Source organism: Anolis sagrei, chromosome 11 (genome assembly GCF_037176765.1).
Source record: "Anolis sagrei isolate rAnoSag1 chromosome 11, rAnoSag1.mat, whole genome shotgun sequence".
In the NCBI taxonomy this organism is placed as follows: Eukaryota; Metazoa; Chordata; class Lepidosauria; order Squamata; family Dactyloidae; genus Anolis; species Anolis sagrei.
Genome location: NC_090031.1, coordinates 32,410,219 through 32,421,715, shown reverse-complemented (window position 1 = coordinate 32,421,715; position 11,497 = coordinate 32,410,219). Strand labels below are relative to the sequence as shown.

The following is an 11,497-nucleotide window of genomic DNA, read 5'->3' as shown; positions in this document are numbered from 1 at the left end:
CACACACATACATACACACACACACACATATATATATATATATATATACACACACACACACACACACACACACACACACACATACATACACACATGTTGTTGTTGTTCATTCGTTCAGTCGTCTCCGACTCTTCGTGACCTCATGGACCAGCCCACGCCAGAGCTCCCTGTCGGCCGTTACCACCCCCAGCTCCCTCAAGGTCAGTCCAGTCACTTCAAGGATGCCATCCATCCATCTTGCCCTTGGTCGGCCCCTCTTCCTTTTGCCTTCCACTTTCCCCAACATAATTGTCTTCTCTAGGCTTTCCTGTCTCCTCATGATGTGGCCAAAGACATACACACATACAACACATTATATTGTTAGCATAGTACAAAGTATTATATCTATATATATAAAAAGAGAAAGGGCGTTCAATGGGACAGCAAAACGCGAACCTCCCCCCTACGAAAAGTTACCAAATTTACCATGCACATACCTCAACCCACAAGGTATGCACAAATCGATTCAAAATTCTAAACAACATTAAAACACACTCACAATTAGACAAAACAACTGAGCATGCGCAAAGGCGCCCCGCTGCAAGTCCCCTGCGTGCGTACATGGCCGGCCGGCCAAGGCACCCTCCGCGCAAGCCACGCTCCCATCCTCCGTCGCCCCGCCCCTACCCTCCCATACGCCCTCTTTCCAACGCACCCTCCTTCTTCTTCCCCCGCCCACGCCCCCACCCTCCCCCGCCCCGCCCCTAAACGCCCATACCCCAACCTTACCTCCTCCCCCTCCTTCACACTTGGGCATATTGAGTATTCGTGTCGAGTTTGGTTCAGATCCATCATTGTTTGAGTCCACAGTGCTCTCTGGATGTAGGTGAACTACAACTCCAAAACCAAAGGACACTGCCCACCAAACCCTTCCAGTATTTCCTGTTGGTCATGAGAGAACTGTGTACCAAGTTTGGTTCAATTCCATCGTTGGTGGTGTTCAGAGTCCTCTTTGATTGTAGGTGAACTATAAATCCCAGCAACTACAACTCCCAAATGACAAAATCAATATTTTTTTGAGTGAAGGACATACATTGGGTTGTTAGGTGCCTTGTGTCCAAATTTGGTGTCAATTTGTCCAGTGGTTTTTGAGTTGTGCTAATCCCACAAACGAATAATACATTCACACTTGCCTCAAGCAGACAGGTGTTCTTTCTCCTACCTCCCAACAAAGGATTTCCCCCAGGCAGGAAGCAGCCAGGCTTTGAAGCTGCAAGGCCATTCAATGCTGATCAAGCTAGCCAATGGCAACATTCACACTTCCCTCAAGCAGACAAGTCTTCTTTCTCCTACCTCCCAACAAAGGATTCTCCCCAGGCAGGAAGCAGCCAAGCTTTGAAGCTGCAAGGCCATTCAATGCTGATCAAGCTGGCCAGTGGCAACATTCACACTTGCGTCAAGCAGACAAGAGTTCTTTCTCCTACCTCCCAACAAAGGATTCCCCTCTCAGGCAGGAAGCAGCCAGGCTATGAAGCTGCAAAGCCATTTAATGCTAATCAAGATGGAAAATGGCAACATTCACACCTCTCCAACAGGCAAGAGTTCTTTCTCCTACCTCCCAACAAAGGATTCCCCCCAGGCAGGAAGCAGCCAGGCTTTGAATCTGCAAGGCCATTCAGTGCTAATCAAGCTGGCCAATGGCAACATTCACACTTGCCTCAAGCAGACAAGTGTTATTTCTCCTACCTCCCAACAAAGGATTCTCCCCAGGCAGGAAGCAACCAGGCTTTGAAGCTGCAAGGCCATTTAATATTAATCAAGCTGGCCAATGGCAACATCCATACCTGCCTCAAGCAGACATCATTCCACAGATATATAAACCTCACTTGCCTACCTTCCAACAGACCCCTCAACCTCTGAGGATGCCTGCCATAGATGTGGGCGAAACGTCAGGAGAGAATGCTACTGGAAACATAGCCAGGCAGCCCGGAAAACTCAAAGCAACCCTGTGATTCTGGCCATGAAAGTCTTTGACAATCCATCTAGCGTCTGCTAATAAATACTTAGCATAGAATTTGGAGATAATTTATGCCATGTAGGAAGACACCATTCAATCCCTCCCAACAGATGGCCATCTGCTTAAATTCTGGCGGTCTTTTCCTTCCTTCAGGGCGAGATCCGAGCCACGGCCTTCAACAACGAAGTGGACAAGTACTATCCTCTCATTGAGCTGAACAAGGTGTGTGGAGTGGGCGTAGGCGGGGCGGGAGGGCAGGCGTGATGGCGACGTGGATGACCGTGTGGACGTGGTTCCCTCCGTCCAGGTGTACTACTTCTCCAAGGGGTACCTGAAGGTTGCCAACAAGCAGTACACGGCCGTGAAGAATGACTACGAGATCTCCTTCGCCCACGACACCTCCGTCATCCCTTGCGAGGACGCCCAGCACCTGCCCTCCGTCCAGTTCGACTTCGTCTCCATCGCAGACCTGGAGACCACCGCCAAGGATGCCATCGTGGGTGAGTCTGCCTTTCTGGGCTCTCTTGATGCCGGCGGACTACAACTCCCAGGTTCAAGGTCGTTCACCCCCAAAGCCAGGCCTGTATGCACAGTTGGCCATGTTGGGTCTGTGTGCCAAGTTTGGCCCAGATCCATTGTCGGCTGGGGGCAGTGCTTTCTGAGTAACGGGGAACTACAACTCCCAAAATCAAGGGCCATTTGCACAACCCCCCTACAGTGCGTTCAATTGACCATTGGGCTTCTCTGTGCCAAGTGTGATCCCGGTTCATTGTCAGTGGGGGTCATAGTATTGCTGGATGCAGGTGAACTACAACTCCCAAAATTAAGGTCCATTCCCACAAACACCCTAAGTGTGTTCAATTGGTTATGGGGCTTCTCTGTGCCAAGTGTGATCCCGGTCCATTGTTGGTGGAGGTCATAGTATAACTGGATGCAGGTGAACTACAACTCCCAAAATCAAGGTCCATTCCCACAAACCCCTGCAATATGTTGAGATGGTCATTGGGCTTCTTTGTGTGGTCCTGGTCCATTGTCGGTGGGGTTCACAGTATCACTAGATGCAGGTGAACTACAGCTCCCAAAATCAAGGTCCATTCCCACAAACTCCCTACAGTGTGTTCAGTTGGTCATGGGGCTTCTCTATGGCAAGTGTGATCCCGGTTCAGTGGAGGTCATAGTGTCTCGGGATGCAAGTGAACTACAGTTCCCAAAATCAAGGTCCATGCGCACAAACCCCCTACAGTGTGTTCAATTGGTCATGGGGCTTCTCTGTGCCAAGTGTGGTCCCGGTCCATTGTCAGTGGGGGTCACAGTATTGCTGGATGCAGGTGTAAACTACAACTCCCAAAATCAAGGTCCATTCCCATGAACCCCTACAGTGTGTTCAATTGGTCATGGGGCTTCTCTGTGCTAAGTGTGGTCCTGAATTATTGTCTGTGGGGGTCACAGTGTTGCTGGATGCAGGCGAACTACAACTCCCAAAATCAAGGTCCATTAGCACACACATCCTACAGTGTGTTCAATTGGTCATGGGGCTTTTCTGTGCCAAGTGTGGTCCCGGTTCATTGTCAGTGGGGGTCATAGTATTGCTGGATGCAGGTGAACTACAACTCCCAAAATCAAGGTCCATCCCCACAAAGCCCCTACAGTGTGTTCAGTTGGTCATGGGGAGAAGTCCGTTGGGGAGGTCACAGTTCCTCTGGATGCATTGGTAATTGTTTGGGACACAGTCGGATCCCTCCCGGCAGAGGGCCACCCAACCGCTGACCCTTTCCTCTTTGTCTCTCCTTTTTCCAGATGTCATTGGGGTCTGCAAGACCTACGAGGACGCCATTAAGCTCACCATGAAGTCCAACCGGGAGGTGTCCAAGAGGGACGTGCACTTGGTGGACGCTTCGGGCAAGACGGTGACCGTCGCGCTTTGGGGGACGGAGGCGAGTAGGCCCCGCAAGCGAGACGACCCCCCAAGTACAAGGAGTGACCCCCCTTGACCTTCCCTTTCTCCCCCTCCAGGCGGATAAGTTTGACGGCTCCCGCCAGCCCGTGGTGGCCATCAAGGGGGCCCGGGTCTCGGACTTTGGGGGCCGGAGCCTCTCGGTCCTCTCGTCCAGCACGCTGGTGGTCAACCCGGACCGCCCCGAGGCATTCAAGCTGCGCGGATGGTAAGGCCCTTCCCTTTGTTGTTGTCGTCGTGATGACGGGTCCCCAAAAGTGGGGAGAGTCCTTGACCCGCCCCACTTTTGGAAAGGACTGCTTCTCCTCCTCCTCCTCGTCACGTCACGCGGTGGCAAGAACCCATTAGCGAGGGAGGCACTCTAATGCTGCTGCGCGCATGCAGAGGCGCATTGTTCCTCTTAAGTGCTCTTGGCACCCTCAAGGCTGAGGCGGGAGAGGAGGAGGAGGAGGCGGCAGTGGATGCGCACACCCCCCCCCCCCAATTCCTCTCCTAATCCTCCTCCGTGTGTTTGCCCAGAGCCTTGCTGGGCTCCTCCGCTCCTCGCAAGGAGCATCCAAACGAGGCCATGCCTACCTATGGGGCTGGGAGGGAAGGGAGCGCAAGGAGAAGTGGGGCAAGGAGGAACATTAAAGGCTATCCAGTCCAACCCCCTTCCCTCAGTTAAGGAGATAGAATTACTATTATATTATTATTTGTAATTATCTATTATTATTATTATTATTATTATTATTATTATTATTATTATTAGAAGACTCATAGGGCTGGGAGAGACTCCAAGGGCCATCCAGTCCAACCCCCTTCTGCTAGGCGGGAAGATAGAATTATATCTATTTATTATACTATTATATTATTATTTGTAATTATATTACTATTAGGTTCTTGTGGGTTTTTTTGGGCTATAGAGCCATGTTCTAGAGGCATTTCTCCTCTATATTACTATTATTATTATTATTATTATTATTATTATTATTATTATTATTATTATTATTAGACTCATAGAGTAGGGAGACACCCCAAGGGCCATCCAGTCCAACCCCCTTCTGCTAGGCGAGAAGAAAGAATTACTATTATTATTATTTGTAATTATCTATTTAATATTGTTGTTGTTGTTATTAGACTCATAGGATTGGGAGAGACCCCAAGGGCCATCCAGTCCAACCCCCTTTCTGGTAGACAGGAGGATAGAATTACTATTATATTATTGTGTGTAATTATCTATTATTATTATTATTTATTATTATTATTATCATCCAACTCAAGAGCCATCCCCTTCTACCAGATGGGAAGATAGAATTATGTTGCTATTATTATTATTATTATTTGTTGTTCTTGCTATTATTATTATTATTATTATTATTATTATTATTAGACTCATAGGGTTGGGAGAGACCCCAAGGGCCATCCAGTCCAACCCCCTTCGGCTAAGCGAGAAGAAAGAATTACTATTATATTATTATTTGTAATTATCTATTTTATTATTATTATTATTATTATTATTATTATTAATATTAGACTCATAGGGTTGGGAGAGACCCCAAGGGCCATCCAGTCCAACGCCCTTCTGCTAGGCGGGAAGGTAGAATTACTACTATATTATTATTTGCAATTATCTCTTATTATTGTTATTATTACTCATAGGACTGGGAGAGACCCCAAGTCCACCCCCTTCTGCCAGGCAGGAAAATAGAAATGCTGTTTATTATTATTATTATTATTATTATTATTATTATTATTAGACTCATAGAGGAGGGAGACACCCCAAGGGCCATCCAGTCCAACCCCCTTCTGCTAGGCGGGAAGATAGAATTGCTATTATTATTTGTTGTTGTTATTATTATTATTATTATTATTATTATTAGACTCATAGGGCTGGGAGACACTCCAAAGGCCATCCAGTCCAACCCCCTTCTGCTAGATGGGAAGATAGAATTATTATTATTATTATTTGTAATTATCTATATTATTATTATTATTATTATTATTATTATTATTATTACTGTTGTTGTTGTTATTAGACTTATATGGTTGGGAGAGACCCCAAGGGCCATCCAGTCTAACCCCCCTTCTGCTAGGCGGGAAGATAGAATTATATCTATCTATTTATTATTATTATTATTATTATTATTATTATTATTATTATTATTATTATTAGACTCACAGAGTTGGGAGAGACCCCAAGGGCCATCCAGTCCAACTCCCTTTTGCTAGATGGGAAGATAGAAATACTATTCTATTATTATTATTTGTTGTTGTTGTTGTTGTTATTATTATTACACTCATAGGGTTGGGAAGGACCCCAAGGGCCATCTATTTATTATTATCTATCTATTTATTATTGTTGTTGTTGTTGTTAGACTCAGATTTGGGAGAGACCCCAAGGGCCATCTATTTATTATTATTATTATTATTATTATTATTATTATTATTTATTAGACTCTCAGATTTTGGAGAGACCCCAAGGGCCATCCAGTCCAACCCCCTTCTGCCAGGCAGGAAGGGCAGCATCCGAACCCTCCCGACAGAAGGCCTTCCAGCCCCTGCTTAGTCGTAGTAGGAGTAATAATAATAATAATAATAATAATAATAATAATAATAATAGACTCCTAGAGGTGGCGTTCCAGTCCAAGCCCCTTCTCTCGGGCAGGAAAGGCACCACCAAAGCACCGCCAACAGATGGCCACCCAGCCTCTGTTGCAAAGATCTTGAGACAGTGAGTTCCACTGTTGAACATGTTCCACTGGAATCACCTTTGGAGGGCTTCTAAGAGCCAGAGCCCACTTTGTGTCTGTCGGGGTTCTGCTTTCCCACCAAACGCCAGACGTCAACAAATCCCGTCGGCTTCCCTTTGCCTCGTCGGTGCTTGCTAGCCATTCTGCAAGCGAGTCCGCCCGGCTTCCCATGAGGAGCCCCTTCTTTCCGCGAAAAGCCACCGGCACTCTAAAATACGGCCCTAATTAAAACGGAGTTATTAGCCGCGTCCCGGAAAGCTATTTCAGTGAGTAATGTGCACAAGTCGGGCGCCGTTAATGGCTTCCTGCCTGCGCCATTGAGAAAAAAAAATACACTAAAAATAGGGCGAGGGAGCCGCGTCCGATGCGCTGCTTCCCGGAAATGTGGACATTGTGTGTGTCTCTTCCCAGGTTCGACTCGGAAGGGAAATTCCTGGAGGCGCCGTCCATCTCCAATGGCCGGGACTTCGGAGGAGGCGGAGGGGGAGGGGGAGCGGCCCCCATCTGGAAGACCCTGCGGGAGGCCAAGACCGGGAACATGGGCCAAGGAGACAAGGTATTCGGACCTTGCAGCTTCAAAGCCTGGCTGCTTCCTGCCTGGAGGGGAATCCTTTGTTGGGAGGAGGTGTTAGCTGGCCCTGATTCTTTCCTGTCTGGAATTCCCCTGTTTTATTTTGTTTTAGTGTTGATCTTGGCCAGCTTGATTAGCATTAAATGGCCTTGCAGCTTGAAAGCCTCACTGCTTCCTTCCTGTGGGGGGAATCCTTTGTTGGGAGGTGTTAGCTGTCCCTGATTCTTTCCTGTCTGGAATTGCCTGTTCTTGGCCACCTTGGTTAGCATTAAATGACCTTCAAAGCCTCACTGCTTCCTGCCTGGAGGGGAATCCTTTGTTGGAAGGTGTTAGCTGGCCCTGATTCTTTCCTGTCTGGAATCCCCCAGTTTTTTTTAGTGTTATTCTTGGCAAGCTTGATTAGCATTAAATGGTTTTGCGGCTTCAAAGCCTGGCTGCTTTCTTCCTGTGGGAGGGGAATCCTTTGTTGGGAGGTGTTAGCTGGCCCTGATTCTTTCCTGTCTGGAATTCCCCTGGTTTTTTGAAGTGTTGTTCTTGGCCAGCTTGACTAGCATTAAATGGCCTTGCAGCCTCAAACCCTGGATGCTTCCTTCCTGTGTGTGTGTGTGTGTGGGGGGGGGATCCTTTGTTGGGAGGTGTTAGCTGGCCCTGATTCTTTCCTGTCTGGAATTCCCCTGTTTTTTTAAGTGCTGTTCTTGGCAAGCTTGATTAGCACTAAATAGCCTTGCAGCTTCAAACCCTGTATGCTTCCTGCCTGGAGGGGAATCCATTGTTGGGAGGTTAGCTGGCCCTGATTCTTTCCTGTCTGGAATTCCCCAGGGTTTTTTTTTTTAGTGTTCTTGGCAAGCTTGATTAGCATTAAATGGTTTTGCGGCTTCAAAGCCTGGCCACTTCCTGCCTGGAGGGGAATCCTTTGTTGGGAGGTGTTAGCTGGCCCTGATTCTTTCCTGTCTGGAATTCCCCTGGTTTTTTGTTTTTTTTAGTATTGTTCTTAGCCAGTTTGATTAGCTTTAAACAACCTTGCAGCTTCAAACCCTGGCTGCTTCTTGCCTGGAGGGGAATCCTTTGTTGGGAGGTGTTAGCTGACCCTGATTATTTCCTGTCTGGAATTCCCCTGCTTTTTTGAGTGTTGTTGTTTATTTACTGTCCTGATTTTGGTGTGTTTTTTAATGATGGTTACCAGACTATACATTTTCATGGTTTCCTCCTCATGACTCTTGGATTCTACGTTCCCACGATTCCATGACTGACTGAATAGCCCTCTGCCAGGAGGGCTTGGATGGTGTCTTTATGGTGTAGAGGTGTTGGTCTGGATGGCTTGTTTTAGAGATCCCAAGTCTTGTGGTGCTATGATTGTCCTCCCGTCTCTGGTGGGTGGGTTTTCATGGCCTTCTGTCGGGAGGGATCGAATGGTGCCTTACTGCCTTTCTCCAGGGAAGGTGGGATCCTTGGTGTTTCCGTTTGCGGAGTCCCCGCAAGGAGAAACCCATTCGCGCCTCTTTCTGCCCCAAATGGCAGGCTGAACTTGCCCCGGGCCATGATTACGGGGAAACGCGGCCGATTGGAAGCAACGTAAACGCCGCATGCGGCCGAGCAGAAACCCGAAATGTCAACTCTGTAATAATATCCCCGTCCTCCTTGATTCTCTTGCGGTGTCGGGATCTCACCCATTCCCATCTCCTTGCCTTTTAATTCAATTTATAGCCCACTTTTCCCAAGCCCAGAGCAGCTTAGAGTGTGGGAATTAATTCGAAATAGCCAATAAATAGAGTAAAATAATGGAAATTTAATAATAAAAGCAATTATAGAGTATTTATTCATTAAATAAGTAAATAATAGAGTAAAATAATAAATGTCATAATAATAAATACAGCAAAATAATAAATGTAATAATAATAAATAGAGCAAAATAATGGAAATGTAATAATAATAATAATAATAATAATAATAATAGAGTAAAATAATAAATGTAATAATGATAATAATAGAGTAAAACAATGGAAATGTAATAATAACAATAAATAGAGCAAAATAATAAAAATAATAGATAAATATAATAATAATAGAGTAAAATAATAAATGTAATAATAACAATAGATAGAGCAAAATAATAAAAATAATAATAGATAAATATAATAATAATGTAATAATGATAATAATAATAGAGTAAAATAATGGAAATGTAATAATAACAATAAATAGAGCAAAATAATAAAAATAATAATAGATAAACATAATTATAATGTAATAATGATAATAATAATAGAGTAAAATAATGGAAATGTAATAATAACAATAAATAGAGCAAAATAATGGAAATGTAATAATAACAATAAATAGAGCAAAATAATAAATGTAATAATAATCATAAATAGAGTAAAATAATGAAAATGTAATAATAACAGTAATAATAGAGTAAAATAATAAATGTAAGAATAATAATAAATACAGTAATAATAGAGTAAATAATAAATGTAATAATGATAATAGAGTAAAATAATGGAAATGTAATAACAGTAATAATAGAGTAAAATAATAAATGTAATAACAATAATAAATAAAGTAACATAATAAATGAAATATTAATATAGAGGAAAATAATAGAAATGTAATAACTAATAATAGTAAAATAATAAATGTAATAATAACAATAATAAATAGAGTAAAACAAATGTAATAATAATTAACGTAAAATAATAAACAATAACAACAATAAATAGAGTAAAATTATAAATATAATAATAACAATAATAATTCGAGTAAAATAAATGTAATAATAATAATTAGAGTAAAATATTAAATGTATTAATAATAAATAGAGTAAAATAATAAGTGTAATAATAACAATAAATGGAGTAACATAATGTAATAATAACAATAAATAGAGCAAAATAATCAATATAATAATAAATAATTAGTAAAATAATAATAAATAATCAGTAAAATAATAAATGTAATAATAACAGTAATAATAGAGTAAAATAAATGTAATAATAAATAAAGTAAAATAATAAATGTAATATTAATAATAGAGTAAAATAATAGAAATGTAATAACAGTAATAATAGAGTAAAATAATAAATGTAATAATAACAATAAATAGAGTAAAATGATAAATGTAGTAATAATAATAGTGTAAAATAATAAATAACCTTGACTCGAATATAAGCCAAGAGGGACTTTTTTCAGCCTTAAAAAAGGGCTGAAAAACTAGGTTTATACTCGAGTATATACAGTATTTTGTTGTTATTATTATTGCTGCTACTACTAACCTGGAATACAGCACTGCAGCAGATTTGTGCTCCTTTCCCCTATTATTATTATTGCTGTTGTTGTTACCACTACTGCACTGCAGCAAATTCATATTCCTTTTCTCAAAATGCATTATTATTATTATTATTATTATTATTATTATTATTATGTTTTAACAAACGGTGTTTTTGTGCCGTGCAAATGCCTTCTTCAGGCGGACTTCTACAGCTGTGTGGGGACGGTGGTCTACCTGCGGAACCAGAAGTGCCTCTACAAGGCCTGCCCCTCCCCGGACTGCAACAAGAAGCTGGTGGACGAGCAGAACGGCCTCTACCGCTGCGAGAAGTGCAACCTGGAGACCCCCAACTTCAAGCACCGCATGATCCTCCAGGTCAGACCCCACCCTCGCCCACCCACAGCCCCCCACCTCCAGCCTCCCTCCCATCCCCCGGGTCACAAACCCCCCTGTTTCCAAGTAGCAGAGACCCATCCCGTGACGATAGAGGCTGGAGCGATGGAAATTGTAGTCTATTCAAGTCAAGGGGCAAAGGTCAGCCTCTTTATCATGGTTTCCCAAACTATGGCACTTGCATGGCCTAGTGATTGCTTGGCTGTTTTACCTCTCCTTCCTGTCCTTCCCTTCCTCTTGCTTCCTTCTTGTCCTTCCATCCTTTCTTTCCTTCCTCCTTGCTCTTCCCTTCCCCTTGCTTCCTTCTTTACTTCCTTCTTTCAGTCCTGTCCTTTCCTGCCTCTTCCTTCCATTCCTTCTTGCCCTTCTTTCCTTTCTTTTCCTTTCTTTTCCTTCCTGTTCTGTCCTTCCCCTACTCTTCTTTCCTTCTTCCCCTTCCTTCCTTCCTTCCTTCCTTCTGTCCTTCCTTCTGTCCTTTCTGCCTTCCATTTCTTCTTTCCTTCTTGCTCTTCCCTTCCTCTTGCTTCCTTCTTCTCTTCCTTCCTTCCTGTCCTTCCCATCCCTCCTCCCTTCCTCCTGTTCT

General features: G+C 43.4%; 1 protein-coding gene across 1 annotated transcript in view; it reads left to right on the top strand.

Moving 5' to 3' along the window:
- RPA1 (replication protein A1) overlaps positions 1-11,497 on the top strand; it is a 40,557-nt gene that overhangs the window by 18,433 nt on the left and 10,627 nt on the right. Inside the window, exons 8-13 of the mRNA XM_060756756.2 lie at positions 2,150-2,218; positions 2,304-2,496; positions 3,794-3,930; positions 4,010-4,158; positions 7,094-7,238; positions 10,720-10,896. Of these exons, the coding sequence (XP_060612739.2) occupies positions 2,150-2,218; positions 2,304-2,496; positions 3,794-3,930; positions 4,010-4,158; positions 7,094-7,238; positions 10,720-10,896 (870 nt within the window). The remainder of the gene's footprint in view (positions 1-2,149; positions 2,219-2,303; positions 2,497-3,793; positions 3,931-4,009; positions 4,159-7,093; positions 7,239-10,719; positions 10,897-11,497) is intronic.